Raw genomic sequence first — 24402 nt, forward strand, 5'->3', positions numbered from 1 at the left:
CTCTATCCACTTGAGTGGCAACCTTTAGAGATCTGTGGATATGGACCCCAAGATCTCTGTTCCTCCACAGTCTTCAGAACCCTAACTTTGACCCTGTAATCCACATGTAAATTAGTCCTACCAAAATGAATCACCTCACATTTATCAGGGTTAAACTCCATTTGCCATTTTTCAGCCCAGCTTTGCATCCTATCTATGTCTCTTTGCAGCCTACAACAGCCCTCCACCTCATCCACTACTCCACCAACCTTGGTGTCATCAGCAAATTTACTGATCCACCCTTCAGCCCCCTCCTCTAAGTCATTAATAAAAATCACAAAGAGCAGAGGACCAAGCACTGATCCCTACGGCACTCCGCTAGCAACCTGCCTCCAATCCGAAAATTTTCCATCCACCACCACCACCCTCTGTCTTCGATCAGACAGCCAGTTACCTATCCAATCGGCCAACTTTCCCTCTATCCCACACCTCCTCACCTTCATCATAAGCCGACCATGGGGAACCTTATCAAACGCCTTACTAAAATCCATGTATATGACATCAACTGCCCTACCTTCATCAACACACTTAGTTACCTCCTCAAAAAATTCTATCAAATTTGTGAGGCACGACTTGCCCTTCACGAATCCGTGCTGACTATCCCGGATTAATCCGCATCTTTCTAAATGGTCGTAAATCCCATCTCTAAGGACCTTTTCCATCAATTTACCAACCACCGAAGTAAGACTAACCGGTCTATAATTACCAGGGTCATTTCTATTCCCTTTCTTAAACAGAGGAACAACATTCGCCATTCTCCAGTCTTCTGGCACCATCCCCGTGGACAGCGAGGACCCAAAGATCAAAGCCAAAGGCTCTGCAATCTCATCCCTTGCCTCCCAAAGAATCCTAGGATACATTTCATCAGGCCCAGGGGACTTATCGACCTTCAGTTTATTCAAAACTGCCAGGACATCCTCCCTCCGAACATCTAGTTCCTCCAGCCTATTAGCCTGTAACACCACCTCTTCCTCAAAAACATGGCCCCTCTCCTTGGTGAACACTGAAGAAAAGTATTCATTCATCACCTCGCCTATCTCTACTGACTCCATACACAAGTTTCCACTACTGTCCTTGACCGGCCCTAACCTCATTCTTTTATTCCTCACACAAGAGTAAAAAGCCTTGGGGTTTTCCTTGATCCGACCCGCCAAGGACTTCTCGTGTCCCCTCCTAGCTCTCCTAAGCCCCTTTTTCAGCTCATTCCTTGCTAACTTGTAACCCTCAATCGAGCCATCTGAACCTTGTTTCCTCATCCCTACATAAGCTTCCCTCTTCCTTTTCACAAGACATTCCACCTCTTTTGTGAACCATGGTTCCCTCACTCGGCCATTTCCTCCCTGCCTGACAGGGACATACCTATCAAGGACATCCAGTATTTGTTCCTTGAAAAAGTTCCACTTTTCATTAGTTCCTTTCTCTGACAGTTTCTGTTCCCAACTTATGTCCCCTAATTCTTGCCTAATCGCATCATAATTACCTCTCCCCCAGAAGAAAACAAAAAAAAATTCTGTTTGCATTATGGCATTGGCAATATGTTTTGACATACAAGTTTTTTAAAATATTAAAAACAAACAGGATTTAAAAATACACATTTCATTACAATTAGCCTTCTAATGTCACTGTTATGTGATGACTAAGGAGAGATGAAGAATGAGTTTTGACACTTCACCTTGTCATCTGAGTGACACCTTCTATATCCATTTGAAAACGCAGATTATTGACTGTTTTTACAGGGGAAGCAGGAGACAGTGAATGGCCTCGACCCCAAATTGTCAAGTACCATACAACACAAGTTTCATTTACCTCCATTTTCTCTAGGCGTCGCAGTTTTACCACCAGAGCTTGAATTTCATTGTTCTTTTGTGCAAGCATCGATTGTAAGCGTTCCAGTTGTCCAGGGTCTGACTGCAAGCCCTTTATTTGTAACATTGTAGCTATCTGCATCTAATATAAAAAAAATTAGAGCTCTTCCGACATTACTGCAAATTTGATTTGAAATGTTTCTGCAGTGTTAAGACTTTTATGCAAAAGCAAATCCAAGATTGAAAGCAACGCATATTCCATCGGAGATCTCTGAAAGTCAAGTTAATTGCCTTCATTTTTTTTTACAGATACTGCTCCTACAAGAGTCGAAAGTAGGGTTTGAAGCTAAGGCACTGCACTGGAGCCCATAGAGACTCATTCATGTTTTGGGCCACTTGCACATTTCTGGCATTCCAATCAAGAGCCAAATAGGAAGAGGATTCAAAGTAGACAACAATTCATTATACTGCTCGTGACCAAGTAGAGCAGTTGAACACTTCACTTCGGCAGATATTCAGATCAGCACTGTGCATGTCATTCCACAAAACTCAAAAAATAAATGAATAAATCAAAATTTTCTGTATTACACCGGATTTCATGATTTTTAATGTTTTGAAATCTTATTCTAAAATTCAATTAGGGTTTCTGTCCAGTGGGTTCATAAAGGTAACTATAATGCAATGTAACAGGAAATGATTTAAACCAAATTATAATATTTCACAGGTTGCATTCTCAGGACAAACTAAAGCATGCTCAACACAGTTGCTAACCATCTGTTGTTTTGAGTCATCGACCAGTTACTTTGCAGAATGTTCACTTTTGCTTCTGATATTTACCAAATATCTTTGCTGGCTCTAGTGGATACGATGTGGAGATGCCGGCGTTGGACTGGGGTGAACACAGTAAGAAGTCTTACAACACCAGGTTAAAGTCCAACAGGTTTATTTGGTAGCAAATACCATAAGCTTTCGGAGCACTGCTCCTTCGTCAGATGGAGTGGAAATGTGCTCTCAAACAGTGCAAACAGACACAAAATCAAGTTGCAGAATACTAATTAGAATGCGAATCCTACAGCCAGCCAGGTCTTAAAAGGTACAGACAATGTGGGTGGAGGGAACATTAAACACAGGTTAAAGAGATGTGTATTGTCTCCAGACAGAACAGCTAGTGAGATTCTGCAAGTCCAGGGGGCAAGCTGTGGGGGTTACTGATAATGTGACATAAATCCAAGATCCCGGTTTAGGCCGTCCTCATGTGTGCGGAACTTGGCTATCAGTTTCTGCTCAGCAAATCTGCGCTGTCGTGTGTCGTGAAGGCCGCCTTGGAGAACGCTTACCTGAAGATCCAAGGCTGAATGCCCGTGACTGCTGAAGTGCTCCCCCACAGGAAGAGAACAGTCTTGCCTGGTGATTGTCGAGCAGTGTTCATTCATCCGTTGTCGTAGCGTCTGCATGGTTTCCCCAATGTACCATGCCTCGGGACATCCTTTCCTGCAGCGTATCAGGTAGACAATGTTGGCCGAGTTGCAAGAGTAGGTACCGTGTACCTGGTAGATGGTGTTCTCACGTGAGATGATGGCATCCGTGTCGATGATCCGGCACATCTTGCAGAGGTTGCTGTGGCAGGGTTGTGTGGTGTCGTGGTCACTGTTCTCCTGAAGGCTGGGTAGTTTGCTGCAGACAATGGTCTGTTTGAGGTTGCGTGGTTGTTTGAAGGCAAGAAGTGGGGGTGTGGGGATGGCCTTGGCGAGATGTTCGTCTTCATCAATGACATGTTGAAGGCTCCGGGAGGAGATGCCGTAGCTTCTCCACTCCGGGGAAGTACTGGACGACGAAGGGTACTCTGTCCACCGTGTCCCGTGTTTGTCTTCTGAGGAGGTCGGTGTGGTTTTTCGCTGTGGCGCGTCGGAACTGTTGATCAATGAGTCGAGCGCCATATCCTGTTCTTATGAGGGCATCTTTCAGCGTCTGGAGGTGTCTGTTGCGATCCTCCTCATCTGAGCAGATCCTGTGTATTCGGAGGGCTTGTCCGTAGGGGATGGCTTCTTTTACGTGTTTAAGGTGGAAGCAGAAGTGGAGCATCATGAGGTTATCCGTGGGCTTGCGGTACAGTGAGGTGCTGAAGTGACCGTCCTTAATGGAGATGCGTGTGTCCAAGAATGCAACCGATTCCGGAGAGTAGTCCATGGTGAGTCTGATGGTGGGATGGAACTTGTTGATGTCATCATATAGTTGTTTCAGTGATTGCTCACCATGACTCCAAAGGAAGAAAATATCATCGATGTGTCTAGTGTATAGCATCGGTTGAAGGTCCTGTGCGGTGAAGAAGTCTTGTTCGAACCTGTGCATGAAGATGTTGGCATATGGAGGTGCGAATTTGGTCCCCATGGCTGTTCCGTGTGTCTGGATGAAGAACTGGTTGTTGAAGGTGAAGACATTGTGGTCCAGGATGAAGCAGATGAGTTGTAAAATTGCATCTGGAAACTGGCAGTTGACGACATTGAGTACTGAGGCCGTTGCAGCAATGCTATCATCGTGGGGGATGCTGGTGTAGAGTGCTGAGACATCCATTGTGACGAGGAGTGCTCCTGGTTCAACTGCTCCATGTGTGTTGAGTTTCTGTAGAAAGTCTGTTGTGTCGCGACAAAAGCTGGGGGTTCTTTGTACAATGGGTTTCAAGATAGCCGGAGAAGTTCTCGCACAGGGTTCCATTGCCTGAAACGATGGGACGGCCGGGTGTGTTTGCCTTGTGTATCTTTGGGATACAGTAGCAGTAGAGATCTCCAACGCATGGAGTACGTGGGATGTTTTGGCTGTACAGCGTGCAAGAAACAATACTTTTCACTGAATGCTAATATATGTGACAATAATAAATCAAATCAAAGCCAGTCTTCTAGTGGATACAGCAGGTTCTGGCACATGGGAAGCTGCAAGTAACGTTGAGTCTTCCTGTTTCCCATTTTAAACCAGAATCCTCCAATTGCATAAGGCAGGGAACACTTATCTGATCCAGATCATAGATTTACATCATCCTTCAATGGAAAGCAAAGGGGAGAAGAGCATGGAGATCTCCTGAGGATGCATTGGCAGAAGATCAGGGAAGGACGAAGTACAGTAAAAAAAAATAGAACAGCAAACATCAAATCCAGTGACACAATTTACTCGGTTACACCATAGAATTAAAGAGAACAAAGAACAATACAGCACAGGAACAGGCCCTTCGGCCCTCCAAGCCTACGCTGCTCATGTGCCCACTAAACCATTCTTTTGTATCCCTCTATTCTCAGTCTGTTCATGTGGCTATCTAGATAAGTCTTAAACGATCCCAGCGTGTCCGCCTCAATCACCTTGCTTGGCAGTGCATTCCAGGCCCCCACCACCCTCTGTGTAAAATACGTCCCCCTGACATCTGTGTTGAACCTTGCCCCCCTCACCTTGAACCCGTGACCCCTTGTGTTCGTCACCTCCGACCTGGGAAAAAGCTTCCCACTGTTCACCCTATCTATGCCCTTCATAACTTTATACACCTCTATTAGGTCGCCCCTCATCCTCCGTCTTTCCAGGGAGAACAACCCCAGTTTACCCAATCTCTCCTCATGGCCAAGACCCTCCACACCAGGCAACATCCTGGTAAACCTTCTCTGTACTCTGTCCAAAGCCTCCATGTCCTTCTGGTAGTGTGGCGAGCAGAACTGGATGCAGTATTCCAAATGTGGCCTAACCATCGTTCTATACAGCTGCAACATCATATGCCAACTTTTATATTCTATGCCCCGTCCAATAAAGGCAAGCATGCCATATGCCTTCTTCACCACCCTCTCCACCTGTGCTGCCATCTTTAAGGATCTGTGGACTTGTACACCCAGGTCCCTCTGTGTGTCTACTCCTGATGGTTCTGCCATTTATTGTATAGCTCCCCCTTACATTAGAGCTACTGAAATGCATCACTTCGCATTTATCTGGATTAAATTCCACCTGCCATTTCTCCGCCCAATGTTCCAGCCTATCTATATCCTGCTGTATTCTCTGACAATGTTCATCACTATCCACAACTCCAGCAATCTTCCTGTCGTCCACAAAGAACTTGATGAGAAAGGCAAAGACTTTCCCTTATCAGTGCTTCTCGCAACTAACAGACATATCCAAGCACTTTACAACCAATGAGGCATTCTTGAAGTGGAGTCACTGAAAATATAGAAAAACGCAGCACCCAATTTGTGCACAACCTTTCCCCCACTAAAAGCAATGTGATAGTGACCAGTTAACTGTGTGATGTTGATTGAGGAATATTTGAAGGACACCAGGGTTAACTCCCCTGCTCACCAGGGTTAACTCCCCTGCTCTTCTTCAATATAATGCCATTGCTCTTGTATGTCCACCTGAAAGGGCAAACTAGATGTCTCAGTTTAACATCTTACTCAAAAGTTTGGGTACAAAGGGCGGAATTTAATACCCTCTCCTGCAGCATATTTGTTGGCCTGGGGGAAATGGGGGATGGAAGACAGAACTCATTTAATCAGGCAGATGTGGCGGGTGGGGATCCCACCACTCTCCCACCTCCACCCCAATTAGGTCCATGGTGGGAAAGCTCTTGAACAGCCTTCCTACCTTGTCCCCAACTGAAGCCCTTAAACGGACAATTAATGTTCACAAAGTTCAAAGGCACTTGGTGCCTGATCAAGAGACCAGGCATCAACAAGAGGGGGAACATATTGAGAACCAACTCCCTTTGCTGGTGATGGTGGGGTCCTCCACAGTCCCTTCCCCACCATCACCTATCTGTGGCATGGGGATCCAGAAGCAGTCCTAAGACGTGGGTGAAGCAGTACCGGTAACTTCATTCTAACTCTCTATACCCTAGTTATGACTGTAACACTACATTCTGCACACACTTGTTTACTTCTCTATGTACAGTATGTTTTGGCTGAATAGCATGCAAGAAACAATACTTTTCACTGTATGCTAATATATGTGACAATAATAAATCAAATCAAAGCCACTGTCTTCCCAATGGCACTACCATTCAATACAGCTGCCAGTCTCCAACTAAGAGAAATTGCTGGCAAAGTTGGGAGCATGAGGAACAAACCTCTGGACAAAGCATTTGGTACGAAGTTTACTTTCTCTCTATTTTCAAAAGAAGGCAGCCAGCAGCATTCATAACATATTGGTACGTGGGGCTTCTGCTCCCAGATTCCTGGATCCCAGGTAAAGCTCCCGCTATCCAATAAAATGCCCAAGTGGCACATAATTTGACAGGCCTTCCCTAAAAGAGGTGACACCTCAGCCCAAAAGTGTCTTAATTCTGCATTTAGTATTGATAGAAATATTTTCCAAAATGTTGGGGGCGATTCTCCCAGCTAAAGCAGCACAGAGGGCCAGGAAGCTCAAGCAGAGGCTGTGTAAATGACTCCCACTGGACACCACGGTCTACAGCACCGTCAGCTCCGCGCCAGAAATCAGCATGGAGTTGTACAATTTATTCAAATGAGTATTACCATTTCATTAGCGGGCCTGGGACTGAAGTCTCCCTCCACCGCTAGGAATGTTTCACGCCTGCAGGGTTTACAATAGCTTCTCACTTGTGGGGAGCTGGCAGCCCTACCCCACTGGAGTGAGGGGGGCGGGGACCATTGAGGCCTCCCCAGAAGGTCGGGGATATGGTCGCCTGGCACTCCCCAAGGGGACATCTTGGCACTGCCAAAGGGGTGGGGCTTCTGTTGGTGGGGGTGGCGGGTTCTGCTGCCACTCTGCATTCAACGGTGACAGAGGGAGCAGCACTAGTGATGGTTGGGGGGGTTGGGGCCAGTGATGTGGGGTTGGTCAGCAACCGAGAGGCCAGCAATTGGGAGGCTGGCAGTGCAGGGCTACTGCATAAATGCCAATCTTGGCACATGCGCAGTGGCCCACTCAGCGCTATGCTGCCAGCCTCTCCATTGGGATTAGGCTCCGCCCTCAGATTTTTAAAGATATTCATGCTCGGGCAATCTATGATGTACAGAGGGTGGGAAATTCATTTTGAAAATCCTGCTGAAAAAAAAAGTGGGATTTACTCAAGTTTTTACACAAATTCAGCACTTAAAACTTTTTTGGGAGAATCCCACTCGTCGTTCTTCATCTGGCAGAAAATCTCGAGCAATGAATGTTCGCTTTGCCAACATTTGACATCATAAAATTAATATTTGCTAACACGGACCAGAATGATAGGGAGAAACACTGCACAAGTTGTAGCACAATCCATCATTCAGGGAGCATGTCACCAAACTCAGCTGGTGATGCATAATATATATAATGCATATATAATCTATATCAATTTGTGTCATAAATTATGCATAATTGTATCATGGAAACAGTACCTTCATTCGGTGAAGCTGCTGACGGGAGAATGCATGCTGTTTCTGCAGTGACTGGTACTGGATTCTCAAACCAATAAGCTGTCGCTCCATCATTGCCCTACGATCTTCCACCTAAACAAATGAAACTATCGCTCAATTTTGAAAGATTTACAACAGTATGTACTTCAGTTGTCTGCACATTGCATAGTTCAGCCTGTCCCCCGAATAATTTAACATTTTAGGTATGTCCATCTCCAATTTTTCTCTTCTAATGTGCAATTCAATGAACTTTCAAATCGAATCTGAATGTCAAGTGCAGTCACCAAGGGAACAGAACTGGCAAAAACCTGGAAGCAGGTGATCTACTTAGTCTCCAGGCAAGAGAATAGTAGATGGAGAATGAATGCATGCATAAATTCACACAAAACACACACTATTTTTACGCTATAGGAGGAACTTACAATTTTTATCTGCGTCTATACCATCTGGTTCTAATGAGGAAACTTTCTGTTAAAAAGCTATTCACTACTGGTATTTGGAAATATCCAAAATACAATACCTCAGAAAATAGTGAGTTCCCTTTACTGTTGGGATCACGAGCCTCCTGTAGTGCCTGATCCAACTGGATCTGGAGATCCTGGTTAGCCACTCGTGCTTTCTGCATATAAGCAGACAAGGAAATCACATCAGCTACAAAAGTAATCATAATCTTTGCACATCCAATACTTCATGAATATTACTAATTTGGCCACACTGATCAAGATTACTAAAAGGAAAGGCTGTTGGGCATGGCCATGTCATAGTTCCTTCAAATCCATCTGCGGTCCAATAATTATAAAACAGGGATTTTTTAAATTGTGAAACGGAAAATATTAATTAGAACACAAAGAATGTTAAATGCCTAGGATTACCAATGCCCTTACTGTTGGTCATTCTGCACACAAAAAAAATTCTTGTCCATGGAAACTAAAACTGTATTAGCCACTAGAGTATTGCTTTGAGCAAACTGCTAGATTAAAATTTAATTAAATCACTTGTATGCTGTAGAAAATAAAAACAAGAACCTATATGAGAGTAATTCAAAACAATTTATAGTTCTGTGGTTTAAAACATCCAAACCTCCCACCTATACATGAAGAAACTCAAAAGGGAACCCGAGGGCAAGGAAGATGCCATAGCATTTCAAGCATAAAAGCATTCCTAATCCATATGAAGCAAACATTATATGTCTTTTAGATTATTCAATGACAGGTATCCCTGACATACAAGAAATAGCTTGATTGGGTCTAAAGAAATAAAGTAATTTAGAACCCGTAGAGAGATCAAAGAGGGATACCAAGTGAAGTCTTCTTCAAGGACAAATGCACAAGACACTGACTGCATCTGCCCACATTGAAACTGACCAACCCCTGAACAGTCAGGATCATGTGATCCAGAGACAGCAAATCAAAGATCTGATTCCATCCCACATCCACCACATACCTGAGGTACTCCAAAGTAGGACAGAATTCAGGGGAAGGGATTATAAAAATAGCTGCCAGGGCAGAATCTGCCAAATATATTATGGTGAGCAACAATTAAATTCAGAGAGCATAAGAAACAAATGAAGATCGTGCACCCAAGCACTCTGCAACCCGAAAGCTGGTTTGAGATATTCCTTCATATTATAGATGTAGACAGGGTGGATAATCAGAGGTTTTTTCCAAGAATGGAAGTGTCAATTACAAGGGGGCACAGATTCAAGGCGAGAAGGGAAAAGTTTATGGGAGATGTGCGAGGAAGGTTTTCCACACAGCAAGTGATGGGTGCCTGGAACGTGCTGCCAGAGGAGATGGTGGAAGCAGGCACATTAGCAACATTTAAGAGGCATCTGGATGGGTACATGAATAGGGAGGGAATAGAGGGATACGGACTGAGTGAGGACAAAAAGGTTTTTTTTTTAAAGTTTAGTTAGGGCATCATGATCAGCACAGGCTTGGAAGACCCAAGGGCCTGTTCCTGTAATGTATTTTTCTTTGCTTTGTTCTACTTTAAATTATATGATCGAGTTTTTAAAAAAATAATAAAATAATTGGCTGAGGGGAGTTGTCCTCGACATATTGAATGCCTACAACACAAACTTGAATCTGTGGTGCTCTGAAATAGACCAAGGTCAGGCTGGTTAACATCCTGGCAATTAGGCAGCAGCAATTGAGCTGTATTACATGGTGTTAGAATTTGGATTGTAGCCAGTTTTGGATCCAGTCCAATCTCGATGTGTTTCAGTCTGGAAATAATGATCGGTTTTGGAAATACAAATAAATGTGATCACCTCCAATGCATTGCAGTATGAACCCATCTCTTTCTCTTGTTCCTCCTTCTCCTCTTGCAGTCGCTGAACCTGGCGCTGAAGATTATTATTAGCCAGCTCCAACTGTTCCTGATGGTACACCATTTCATTAAGGTCTTCCTGCAGTTTGCCCTGAATGAGAGATAATGCATTTAAAGTTTGAAATCAGGATTCTGGAACAAATCATGGTATTTGTCAGTAAGTTATAGCCAATAAGTATATTCCAGAACACTATGTTGAGTCAGTATAGCAGCACAGTCACTCAGTGGGGCATTGCAGATTTGCATCAAGAATGGCTTCAGCCATGCTACCATTTGTGGATGTTAAGCACATATTATGAATGCTTTTTCAGCATAGGTCATTAAATATTAGGATTGATAGCACTGACAGATTGGATGTTATTTCTGTCAGGGTGGGTGCTGAATTGTGGCAAGAACAAGAGATCTGGAATGGTCCTCTGAGTTTGTTGTATCGCCATGGTGAAGGATGTGAGTAACTACCAGTGTTAGGGTAACTAGTCTGTATGTTGGCATTTGAACCAAACAAGTGAAAATAAGTAAAATAGTTGTGGATTTTAAAAATCCCAATCCCATACCTTTGCAGCTTCAAGTTCCATGTTCTCCACTTGAAGGCTCATCACTTCAGATGACATTGTTTCCTGCGCACGCTCAGATAGGTTCCTCAATTCTTCGCTCTTAGCATTAATTAATTCACTCTGGTGATCAAGTTTGTGTCTCAGCTGCTTCTCACAAAGCTGTGCTTCATCCAGCTCAGATTTCTGCTTTTCCAACTAGTAATAAATCCAGAGGGTAAAAGATGTATATTCAAAAGGCACTATGCTCCCTCCAAAGTTTACTCTTGTAATTTAATTATAAAATATAAACCAACTATCATATTTTTGCTCTCATAGGCAATAGAACCTGTGCAATTTCATATAAAAAGTAGCCCAGTTTTTCACTTTTTAACAATACCCTAGAGAGAGAGGGAGAGCAGGTGCCATAATTGGTTGCGTCACAGTCTCGGATATTAATTATTCCCAAGGTGGGCCTGCTATCTCTGCAGCTCCCATCTACAGTTTTGTCATGCATTGGCAGCTATACTTGTAATACCATTTCCAAGGACTATAGCTCATCAGGCACTATCACTCTTCCTTAGTCCTGCCACTCTATTATTGGAATTGGAAGATTCTCAAAAGACTTTTAACCTCCTAAAGGAACATAATGATGGATTTTTCTTAACCCATTCCACTGTCTCCTAATTAAACTCTCTCCTTCCCCATACTAGCCTTAAAAATAAAAGTGGGTCAGTCTCCTCCTATACCCTCCAGCCAGTGGCATAGGGGTGAACCGTGACTTGGGCCTGGATGTATCCAACATTTGAAAGCTAGAAAGGAAATGACTTGACTAATTTTAAATGTATTAGGTAAGTAACTATGCTCAGTAGATGTCTTACAAGAAGTTTTGTTCGAGTTTCTCAAAATCTCTCATTTGCTAAAGTTACCAGAGCATCTATTTTGTTCCATGAACCTAGCGCTCACTGTTAAGTAACATCACCATTTGCTTCCACCATTATAGCATCCGGCTCCTGCTCCTTTTCCCTTGTCACACCAGGATTCAAGTTACTTTTCAAGTGCCCAATTTGCTCACGTGGCCGAGCCCCCCGATATGATGACACATTTGGGATAAAAACAAATCGAGTTACATGGCAGTTTGTTAAAAATAATTTGTTATCCAAGTCAGATTGAAAAGAAAGTTGTCCACATCTTTTGTGTCATTTTGCATTTCACATATTGGGACTGAGTATCTGGATACTTGCAGAAATTCCCATTTTAACAAAAATCCGCATGCTTCTCAGGAGATGCAGGTTAGCTATCTCTTTTCCAAGTCACTGATACAATTAATTTTTACACAGTGTCGGTGCACAGCCTGCTGCAAGCAAACCATAAAACTGCATAGTACTCATCAGGGCTGGCAGCCTGGAAGATCGAATGAAAATTAAATTAACAGATAGTTGGATTCTTTCCTTATGACTGCTTATCAAGAATTGTGCTGGACGTCAAAGAGTACTTTGCATTTTCAAATGATATGTAAAAGTACTTGATCACACCGCAGAGTGAAACTTAATTACACCCCTTCCTTGTTAATTTGAATTGTGTCACACCTTGCCCTTCAGCTCATTGATTTCACGACCATGGACTCTCTCTAGCTGTTCCAGTTGTTGACTCAGCTGAGTTTTTTGTTGCTGTTTAATGCTCTCAATATCTGAATTCATACTGTCCATCAAACGGTTCTTGAGTTCCACCTCTCGTTGCAATGAATATTTTTCCTGTTCCAAGCGCTATTTTAAAAAAAAACACAAGAAAATTAAAATGAGAAAATTTGTGATTTATTATTCCATAGAATCAAACTTATTCAGCTCATCATGAAAGCAAGATGGTGAAAATAATAGCACACTGTATAGAACAGTGGGAGGAAGGGGTAGGTTGGAAAAAGTTTGGCAAAATAAATTGATCAATGTAGGGCTCTGCAGAGATATCTTGCAATTACAATTCTAATGGTTTCCTCCCATTAAACTTAATTTGCATTCTGGAGCAGAACGACCCGAGTGGGCCTGGAGTGCATCTGCTTCAATGCGAGGAGCCTAACGGCTAAGACAGACGAACTTAGGGCCTTAATGCTTACGCAGAATTTGGATGTGGTTGCGGTGACGGAGACATGGTTAAAAGGACAGGACTGGCAGCTGAATATTCCGGGGTATAAGTGTTTTAGGCGAGACAGAGGAGGGGCTAAAAAAAGGTGGGGGAGTAGCGGTATTAGTTAGGGAGCATATTACAGCGGTGCAAAGGGTGGACAATTTAGAGGGGTCATGTAATGAGTCGCTGTGGGTGGAGCTCAGAAACAGGAAAGGTGCAATCACTATGCTGGGGGTATACTACAGGCCACCCAACAGCCCACGGGAAGTAGAGGAACGAATATGTCAAGATATTCTGGATATGAGAGGAAAAAATAGGGTTGTTGTAGTGGGAGACTTCAATTTCCCTGGTATAGACTGGAAAGTGCTTAGGGCTGGGGGTCTGGACGGGGAGGAATTTGTAAAATGCATACTGGAAGCTTCTTTGGAACAGTATGTAGATGGCCCAACTAGAGAGGGGGCTATACTGGATCTATTTCTGGGAAATGAGCCCGGTCAAGTTTCAGTAAGGGAACATGTGGCAAATAGTGACCACAACTCTGTTAACTTTAGGATAGTAATGGACAAGGATGAGTGTTGTCCTAAGGGTAGGGTGCTAAATTGGGGGAAAGCTAACTATAGCCGGCTTAGGCAGGAATTGGTGGCTGTTGATTGGGAGAGGCTGTTCGGGGGCTAGTCCACGTCTGGCATGTGGGAGTCTTTTAAGGAACAGTTGATGTGGCTGCAGGACAGGCATGTGCCTGTAAAAAAGGAAGGATCGGAAAGGTAGGATTCGAGAGCCGTGGATAACCAGGGAAATTGAGGATCTGATCAAAAAGAAAAGAGGCATACGTTAAGTCCAGGCAACAGAAAACAGATGGAGCTCTGGAGGAATACAGAGAGAGTAGGAAAGAACTCAAACGGGGAGTTAGAAGGCAAAAAGAGGTCACGAAATGTTCTTGGCAGACAGGATTAAGGAGAATCCCAAGGCATTTTATTCATATGTTAGGAACAAAAGAGTTGCCAGGGAAAAAGTCGGACCTCTCAGGGACAAAGGAGGGGAATTATGCTTAGAACCCAAGGGAATAGGGGAGATCCTAAATGAATACTTTGCATCGGTATTCACAAAGGAGAGGGACTTGTTGACTGGGAGTGTCTCAGAGGGAGGTGTTGACCCGTAAGAGAGAATCGCCATTACAAGGGAGGAAGTGTTAGGTTTTTTAGGTAACATTAAAACTGACAAATCCCCAGGGCCTGATGGCATCTATATTAGACTGCTCCGGGAGACAAGAGATGCAATTGCTGGGCTTCTGACGGAAATCTTTGTCTCTTCATTGGATACAAGTGAGGTCCCTGAGGATTGGAGGATGGCGAATGTGGTACCGTTATTTAAGAAGGGTAGCAGGGATAACCCGGGTAATTATAGGCCAGTCAGCTTGACGTCCGTGGTAGGGAAGTTGTTGGAGAGGATTCTTAGAGACAGGATGTATGCGCATTTAGAACGGAACAATCTCATTAGTGACAGACAGCATGGTTTTGTAAGAGGGAGGTCATGCCGTACAAATTTGGAGGAGTTTTTTGAGGAAGTGACAAAAACAGTTGATGAAGGAAGGGCCGTGGATGTCGTCTATATGGATTTCAGTAAGGCATTTGACAAAGTCCCTCATGGCAGGTTGGTTAAGAAGGTTAAGGCTCATGGGATACAAGGAGAGGTGGCTAGATGGGTAGAAAACTGGCTTGGCCATAGGAGACAGAGGGCAACAGTCGAAGGGTCTTTTTCTGGCTGGAGGTCTGTGACCAGTAGTGTTCCGCAGGGCTGTGTACTGGGACCTCTGCTATTTGTGATATATATAAATGATTTGGAAGATGGTGTAACTGGCGTTATCAGCAAGTTTGCGGATGACATGAAGATGGCTGGACTTGCAGATAGCGATGAACATTGTCGGACAATACAGCAGGATATAGATAGGCTGGAAAATTGGGCGGAGAAATGGCAGATGGAATTTAATCCAGATAAATGTGAAGGGATGCATTTTGGAAGCACTAATGGGGGGGGAGGGTTATACAATAAATGGCAGAGCCATCAGGAGTATAGAAACACAGAGGGACCTAGGTGTGCAAGTCCACAAATCCTTGAAGGTGGCAGCACAGCTGGAGAAGGTGGTGAAGAAGGCTTATGGTATGCTTGCCTTTATAGGACAGGGTATAGAGTATAAAAGCTGGAGCCTGATGTTGCAGCTGTATAGAACGCTGTTTAGGCCACATTTGGAGTACTGCGTCCAGTTCTGGTCGCCGCACTACCAGAAGGACGTGGAGGCTTTAGAGAGAGTGCAGGGAAGGTTTACCAGGATGTTGCCTGGTATGGAGGGTCTTAGCTATGAGGAGAGATTGGGTGAACTGGGCTTGTTCTCCCTGGAAAGACGGAGAATGAGGGGAGACCTAATGGAGGTGTACAAAATTATGAAGGGTATAGATAGGGTGAACAGTGGGAAGCTTTTTCCCAGGTCGGAGGTGACGATCACGAGGGGTCACGGGCTCAAGGTGAGAGGGGCGAGGTATAACTCAGATATCAGAGGGACTTCTTTTTTTTTTTACACAGAGTGGTGGGGGCCTGGAATGCGCTGCCAAGTAGGGTGGTGGAGGCAGAAACGCTGAGCAGTCTGGGAATGGAGGGATACAAACGAATGGTCTTGTTGGACCAATGAACGGCACAGGCTTGGAGGGCCGAAGGACCTGTTTCCTGTGCTGTACTGTTCTTTATTCATCAGTTAACTCCAAAATGGTATTCTATCTCATTACAATACAAAAGACTAGGGAAGTAGGTGACAAAAATAACACCAAGGTGATCTTATCTTACAGTGACTTGCTGATATGCAAACAGGAGAAATTGCTTTCTTGGGTGGAAATAAGCCTGAAGTTACACAATGTATGCATTGAGAATCAATTTCCCATTCAATTCACAGTTCACTGTATTTTGAGTAATCTTGACACACATTACCTCTCTGACAGTAGCAAATTCATTTGTTGTTTCTGTCAATTTGTTATCCAGCTCTGCTTCATTTTTCAGCAGCTCGAGCCCATACTGAGCCGCCTTCATCCGCTCACTTTCTGACTCCTGGAGCTGCTGCCGAAGCTGCTGGATAACTTCTTCCAGCTCTGAAACAGTCGTCATCTTGGAATCCTGCAAGGCAACAAGGCGAGCTGGCTTTTTATTTTTGGTACTAAAGTTTTACAAAGTTTCCATCGACACAGGGCTAATAAGGATGATGGGGAAGGAATGTTTTCCTGTAATACTAAACTGGAACCAATATCCACAACATAAAATGCATATATAAGGTTCTGAAATAAAACACCATGAGATCGCATTGTCAGATGGATACTGACGCTAGCTATCCTCGTGATGCATAAATACATACACAGGAATAGAACTTGGTTCAATAGCATCGGATTAAAGTTTATCATTGCACCTTGATTGGAAAGTAGTAACAGCAACGGAGGAAAACATTTCTAATTAAGCAGCAAGTGGTTAGGGTGTGGAAAGCACTGCCTGAGAGTGTGGCGGAGGCAGATTCAACCATGGCTTTCAAAAGGAAAATGTGTAATTATCTGAAGATAAAGATACACAGGTCAGTGGGGGCAAAGACAATAGGCAGGAGGAACTGATGGCATACTCCATGCCGACCTACCTTACAACACGGAGTAATAATGTTGGTTTTGACTTTCACCCATCGCTGGAGAGGCCTCACCCCCTGGAGCAGCTCCGTTAGTCCTGGCAGCACCAGAAAGCTGTCAACTGAAGTTGCTGGGACTGCTGCTGAAGAGAGGAGCCCAAGGCCCAGGAACCCCATGGCAAGTAAGTCTCGGGTTTTGTGCCAGGAGCATTTGGGTCCATTAGGCATTAAGAAGACAGGGAGTGGGTAGGAAGAAGGAGTTCAGTCGAGACGGCGCTCTGTCCTCAGAGCGAGCCCTCCACCCCACCACTTCCATCCCAGCCTTTAAACATTTTGTGTAAAGAAAAATCAGGCTTTCCACTCCTGCCCACAACAAACATATTATGGTGTGGGCAGCATATTATCAAACAACAAGCTGTACTGACCCTTGATTGTTCATTTAAATATGGTGGACAGGCTGTCGATTTCAGCACACTCCCACCCCAATATTATGAGAGCGGGTGGGAGGGAAGGTGTAGGATAGGCAGCCAGCCATTTTCTATGTCCACCATCCCCATCCCTCACCCTACAGGAAACACACCTACCAGGGGCATGTAAAATTCAGCATAGGTGTGGGACCAGTTGAGTTGCTCTTTTATAGAGCCAGCACAGGCACAACAGGCTGAATGGCCTCCTTTTGTTCTGTAACCATTCTGAGATTCTATTCTATTCATGGATTGCTTTTAGACTTGTTCTGTAGCTATATAGGACAAAGTAGAAAGGGTTGAGAGCTTCAGGTTTTTAGGTATCCAGATCACCAACAACCTGTCCTGGTCCCCCCATGCTGACACTATAGTTAAGAAAGCCCACTACTGCCTCTACTTTCTCAGAACACTAAGGAAATTTGGCATGTCAGCTACAACTCTCCAACTTTTACGGATGCACCATAGAAAGCATTCTTTCTGGTTGCATCACAGCTTGGTATGGCTCCTGCTCTGCACAAGACCACAAGGAACTACAAAAGGTTGTGAATGTAGCCCAATCCATCACGCAAACCAGCCTCCCATCCATTGACTCTGTCTACACTTCCCACTGCCTCGACAAAGCAGCCAGCATAATTAAGGACCCCTTGCACACCGGACATTCTCTCTTCCACCTTGTTCCGTCAGGAAAAAGAAACAAAAGTCTGAAGTCACATACCAACCGACTCAAGAACAGCTTCTTCCCTGCTGCTGTCAGACTTTTGAATTGACTTATCTTGCATTAAGTTGATCTTTCTCTACACCCTGGCTGTGACTGTAACACTACATTCTGCACTCTCTTGTTTTCTTCTCTATGAACGGTATGCTTTATCTGTATAGCGTGCAAGAAACAATACCTTTCGCTGTATGTTAATACATCTGACAATAATAAATCAAATCAAAATACTGAAATGCTTAAAAGTGGTGATATCCTGGCATGTTTCAAGTTTTAACATGCCACGGTACAATTTAGCTGACACCATTGTTTAACTGTTTGCTGAATCTACGGGATGTGTAAAATTTGTGTCCCCTCACGTGTTTACATGGTCATACTGGGTAGCAGATAGCCAAGACGGTTTTAAGATAGGAGTTGAATAATGGGAGCAGGATAAAAACAAGTATGTGCGATGGTCAATAGGCAGCAACCTCACAAATTACAAATGTTGTTGTATGGTGTATATCAAAGTTAATTATCCCAAGAATCAGGTGTTCTATTTTGAACATATTTGGTCTATGACCAAGTGCTTTCATTCTTCAATGTCTTGAATGACGCAGCATGGGTTCATGAAGGGCAGGTCATGTTTGACTAATTTGGTGGAATTCTTTGAAAACATTACATGTGCAGTGGACAATGGAGAACCTGTGGATATGGTGTATCTGGATTTCCAGAAGGCATTTGACAAGGTGCCGCACCAAAGACTGCTGCATAAGATAAAGGTGCACGGTGTTACGGGTAATGTATTAGCATGGATAGAGGATTGGTTAACTAACAGAAAGCAAAGAGTGGGGGTAAATGGGTGTTTTTCGGGTTGGCGATCAGTGACTAGTGGTGTGCCTCAGGGATCAGTGTTGGGACCGCAATTGTTTACGATTTGCATAGATGATTTGGAGTTGGGGACCAAGTGTAGTGTGTCAAAATTCGCAGATGACACGAAGATGACTGGCAGAGCAAAGTGTGCAGAGGACGCTGGAAGTCTGCAAAGGGATATAGATAGTCTAAGTGAGTGGGCAAGGGTCTGGCAGATGGAGCACAATGTTGGTAAATGTGAGGTCATCCATTTTTGGTAGGAATAACAGCAAAATAGACTATTATTTAAATGGTAAAAAATTGAAGCACGGTGCTGTGCAGAGGGACCAGAGTGTCCTTGTGCAAGAATCACAAGGAGTTGGTTTGCAGGTAATTAAGGCGGCAAATGGAATTTTGTCCTTCATTGCTAGAGGGATGAAGTTTAAAAACAGCGAGGTTATGTTGCAGCTGTATAGGGTGCTGGTGAGGCCACACCTGGAGTACTGCATACAGTTTTGGTCTCCTTACTTGAGAAAGGATATACTGGCACTGGAGGGGGTGCACAGGAGATTCACTAGGTTGATTCCGGAGTTGAGAGGGTTGGTTTATGAGGAGAGACTGAGTAGACTGGGACTATACTCATTGGAATTCAGAAGAATGAGGGGAGATCTTATAGAAACATATAAAGATTATGAAGGGATAGATCAGTTAGAAGCAGGGAAGTGGTTTCCACTGGCAATTGAAACTAGAACTAGGGTGCATGGCCTCAAAGTAAGGGGAAGCAGATTTAGGACTGAGTTGTGGAGGAACTTCTTCACCCAAAGAGTTGTGAATCTGTGGAATTCCCTGCCCAGTTGAAGCAGTTGAGGCTACCTCATTGAATGTTTTTAAGGCAAGGATAGATAAATTTTTGAACAGTAAAGAAATTAAGGATTATGGTGAGCGGGAGGGTAAGTGGAGCTGAGTCCATGAAAAGATCAGCCACGATCTTATTGAATGGCGGAGCAGGCTTGAGGGACCAGATGGCTGACTCCTGCTCCTAGTTCTTATGTTATTAACTTGTTTGTAATAGAGTAACAGAATGCTTAGTTAGGTACAGAATCTCTTGGACCATGCCCTTGATCTAACCTCATGTCAGATAGGAACAATATTTGTCGCAGAGATTTGGAACCAGTCTGAGCATGTGGTTTTCTGCCTATTTGCACCAGGCTTCAAGGGCTTCTTGTTTCTGTTCAGCAGCAACTCCATTAAGTTGTTCACAATGACTCCATGCCCAAGCTCGAGGTCAGGCCTCAGCATTACACATAGCCATTTTGAAAACAAGGCTAAAAAATTGATTTAAATTCTAAAAATTGCAGCTTTGCTGCTCAGTGCAACCAGTTCAATTCCTGACATCAGGTGGGTGATTCTCCCAGCCTGCTGTGCTAGCTAAGCAGAAGCCATTTAGCGGGCTTCCCACTGGGCGCCATGGCCTCTGGATTTCCAGTGTCGTCAGCTGGAAATTGGCATGGAGCTTATTTCCATACTGAAATTCTCATTTGAAAATTATTAGCAGGCCCAGGACTGAAGTCTCTGGGCCCACTAGCCTCTTTCGTCCTTCCCTCACCAGGAATGTTTTACTCCAGCAGCGTTTACAACAACTCCCCAGTAACAGGGAGCTGGCGCACAACCCTGCTGGCGTGAAGGGAGGCCGTAGAGGCCCTCCAGGAGGTCGGGGGTGCCCTCTGGGCATTGCTAACCTAGTGCCAGCCTAGACACCTGGCACCACCCAAGGGGCAAAGTGGCAATGCCCAGGGGCACCATCCACAGGGCACAGGCAGTGCCAAGGGGGCATGGCCTCTGGGGATGATCAGTGGGGGTGGGGGGTCCAGCTGCCACTCTGCAGTTGGGATCGGTGACAGAGGGAGGTTGGACAGCAAACAGGGCTGGCCCGGACACGTCGAGGAGGCCAGCAATCAGGGTGTGGGGGGTTGGAGAAGCAGCGATTGGAGGTTGCTGTGCTGGCCAGTGATTGAGCTGGTTAGCGATCAGGAGGCCGGCAGTGCACATGCGATGATCTCAGCGCATGTACAGTATGCTACCGGCCTCTCGAGCGGGAATATGCCACGCCCACAGATTTTTAATTGAGATTCAAGCTTGGGCTCTCTCAGATGCAGAATGTGGGAGATTCATCTTGAAAATCCTGCTGAAAAAAGTAGCGGAATTTACTCCAGTTTTTGCATAAATACAGCACTTAGCATTTTTTGGGGGGTCTTGATTTGCAACAACTCATTTATTTCTATATGACTATGGCCAGATACACAGATGGGGTAGAATTTAATGACATTCTCCCCCCCCCCCCCCCCCCCCCCGGAGAGGGCCTGCGAGGTGGGCATGTAATGATGTAGGTTGGAGAGTATATCACCTTCCCAACACCGTCACCCCTCTCCCCCCCCCCAACTAAGTATGGGGCAAGAAGGGTTAAGACTTCTGCCAGAGGGCCAATTAAGGATCTCATTCTGGAGCCACTCATGCCATCTGGGCAAATTGCCAGGTAAGCTCTGGTAGGCATGTCTGCAGTCTGATGGGGGAATTCCTGCTTCTTGGGCATCTTGTGCCCAGTGGAAGGATCTGTTAGCAGCAGTTTGCTGCACCTGCATGTTAACTTTGATACCCTTGAAATATGGTTAAAACATCGTCTAACCATTGGTCTAACCTCAAGGATATGTCCTAACTAGCTTCACATGATGTCTATATATGTGAACACAACATGGCCAGCAAATGTTGACTCCCAAGACAAGCACACTGCTTTGCCATCTCATGAATATCCTCTATTTATCTGGCAGCAAGATCAACAAATACCTTATGCAAAGAACAGAAAGAAAATGCTGAAGATTTGGAGGGTTAGCATGGCAAGTTGGATGGGGGAGGAATTGAAAGGATCTGGGACAGAATAGTATAGGAGAAAACAAAGTATAGAAAATAATCCAGAAATCGGGAATGTTTGGCACCCTTTAAAATCATGAAATTTGCACCTTCAAGAATCTCAAGGAATTTTTAGTATTTCCAACACAAAGTCAATTCAACTGCAGCCAACAAATATGACCCAAGTCATTTTTTAAAAATTTTTTATATCACAGATATATTTTAAAGCAACTAAGAATATTTTCTCTTCCTCAATCAAAAGAAAATGATTAACTACAAGAATTATAGTACAAGAACCAGTGATCGTAAATGCCAAATTAGTAATTTTCTTTGGTCAGGCAGGCAGAAAAAGATTTGACTTCAAGTTCATAAAATATTAGGAGCAGAATGACGCCATTCGGCCTATCGAGTCTGCTCTGCCATTCGACCATGGCTGATATGCTCTTCATTCCCATTTTCCTGCCTTCTCCCCATAATCCTTCAACCCATTACCAATTAAAAATTTGTCTAACTCCTCAAATTTACTCACTGTCCCAGCATCCACCACATTTTGGGGTAGCGAATTCCAGATTCATAACCCTTTGGGCGGGGCGGGGGGGGGGGGGGGGGGGAGTAGGTTCTCCTCAACTCTGTTTTAAAATTTGCTACCCCTTATCCCAAGACTGTGACCTCTCATCCTAGAATACCCCACAAAAGGAAGTATCCACTCCATGTTTTTATCCACACCTTTTATCATCTTGTATACGTCAATTTGATCTCCCTCATTCTTCTAAATTCCAGAGTATAGGCCGAAACTGTACAATCTCTCTTCATACGACAAACCCCTCATCTCTGGAATCAATCCAGCAAACCTCCTCTGAACTGCCTCCAGTGCCACTACATCTTTCCTCAAATAAGGGGACCAGAACTAAGCACAATACTCCAGGTGCGGTCTCACCAGTGTCTTGTATAGTTGCAACAATACTTCCTTACCTTCCTATATGCAATAAACAGAAAATTTGGTACCAGACTGATTCCTGGGATGGTGTAATTGACATACGAAGAGAGAATGAGTCAGTTAGGATTATATTCGCTGGAGTTGAAGAATAAGAGGGAATCTCATAGAAACCTATAAAATTCTAACAGGATTAGACAGGGTAAATGCAGGAAGGATGTTTCCGATTGAGATGATGTCCAGAACCAGCTGTCATTGTCTAAGGATAGGGCATAAACCTTTTAGGACTGAGATGAGGAGAAATTTCTTTGCCTAAAGACTGGTAAGCTTGTGGAATTGCCACCACGGAAAGCAATTGAGGCCAAAACATCGTATGTTTTAAAGAAAGAGTTAGATATAGCTCTTGTGGAAAAGGGGATCAAAGGATACATGAGGGGGTGGGGGGGCGTGGAATCAGGCTTTTGAATTGGATGATCAGCCATGATCATAATGAATGGCAGGGCAAGTTCAAGGGGCTGAATAGCCTACATCTATTTTCTGTGTTTCTATATACTCCTTCCCATCACATAAATCCAGATCTAGGCATGCCCAGTTAAAAGTGCATGAACAAAGATGGCAGCTCATTGCCAAATATACGTGATGCAACCTAATGAAGCCACTTTAAAAACATATTTTTAATATAAAATCAACGTGAATGATTAACGAGCTGCAGTGCAAGAGTAACTGCATTTCAAAAATGCTAATTTACATTTTTTTAAAAAACACTAGTAGTTTTCTTGATGTAAATAATGATCAAATCTCAAAAGACTAATCATGCTTCATTCCAGTGTTGCCTGCCTAGTCAAAAAAGGCTGAGAAAATGGAAGAAAGCAAACATTTGAAAAGTTAAACTTTGCAGACATAATTGCAGTACAGGACTATAGCTGAAGAATAAATCCTGTTCAATATATGCAAATGCTTCAGCAATGCTTGGAACAAGCAGTACCAAAGCTCATCAAAAGTGCTTAGTTGTTTGAGAATCTTCTTGATGCTGTCGCTGCATGACTCAGTTGAATAGTACAAAGCATTGACGTGCACGGACTACAGCTGAGCAGCCAGCCACAAGCCTAAAAATAAGTGACTCACAGGTTCCATCTCTGCCACACACACAATCCAAGTTGAAGCTATATTGATAAATTGTTTTGTCATAAAAATGTCAGCAATATAATTAATGCTCATGGCCCTTCTAAAACAGATGAGTGCTGTTCAAATTCTATACAATTAAGATAATATTGAACTACAGGCTTCTGGAATTCTTCCTGCATAATTGCTGCCTACTGTTCCGAAAGACAAATATATAACTGCAGACACATGTATTATCCAATCTCAAACTACTTCACTTTCAGTAACTCCTTACTTTGAGTACACTGCAGACACCATAAATTCCCAATTAACATTAATATCCTGGACCATGGAGAATAACTCAGAATGAATTTAAATGTCAGTACCATATGATGCTATTAAACACAGAGCTTCTTGTGTATGCAGTTTAAACCTCTCAGCACTTTTGCGCTTGGATTTACATAAAATACAGGGCCTAGGTCACAATGTTGTCACAGCAACCACTTTCACAAACTCCAAGGCAGCCTACTTTTGTCTTTCTGAAGAAATTACTGTTTCATTGATTTTTACCTTTAGAAAATGAATTTTGCACAAATTTACACCATTT

At 43.8% G+C, this 24402-nt stretch overlaps 1 protein-coding gene across 2 annotated transcripts in view; it reads right to left on the reverse strand.

Annotated features, from left to right (window-relative positions):
* The window catches only part of spdl1 (spindle apparatus coiled-coil protein 1), a 60339-nt gene that overhangs the window by 20861 nt on the left and 15076 nt on the right, over positions 1 to 24402 (reverse strand). For both annotated transcript variants that reach the window (XM_078209870.1, XM_078209871.1), the window contains exons 2-8: positions 16177 to 16359; positions 12669 to 12845; positions 11104 to 11298; positions 10491 to 10640; positions 8739 to 8837; positions 8201 to 8311; positions 1846 to 1986 (exon numbers count right to left, since the gene is read on the reverse strand). In XM_078209870.1, the coding sequence (XP_078065996.1) occupies positions 1846 to 1986; positions 8201 to 8311; positions 8739 to 8837; positions 10491 to 10640; positions 11104 to 11298; positions 12669 to 12845; positions 16177 to 16350 (1047 nt within the window). In that variant the 5' untranslated portion in view covers positions 16351 to 16359. The remainder of the gene's footprint in view (positions 1 to 1845; positions 1987 to 8200; positions 8312 to 8738; positions 8838 to 10490; positions 10641 to 11103; positions 11299 to 12668; positions 12846 to 16176; positions 16360 to 24402) is intronic.

The sequence above is a fragment of the Mustelus asterias genome, chromosome 3 (assembly GCF_964213995.1).
Source record: "Mustelus asterias chromosome 3, sMusAst1.hap1.1, whole genome shotgun sequence".
In the NCBI taxonomy this organism is placed as follows: domain Eukaryota; kingdom Metazoa; phylum Chordata; class Chondrichthyes; order Carcharhiniformes; family Triakidae; genus Mustelus; species Mustelus asterias.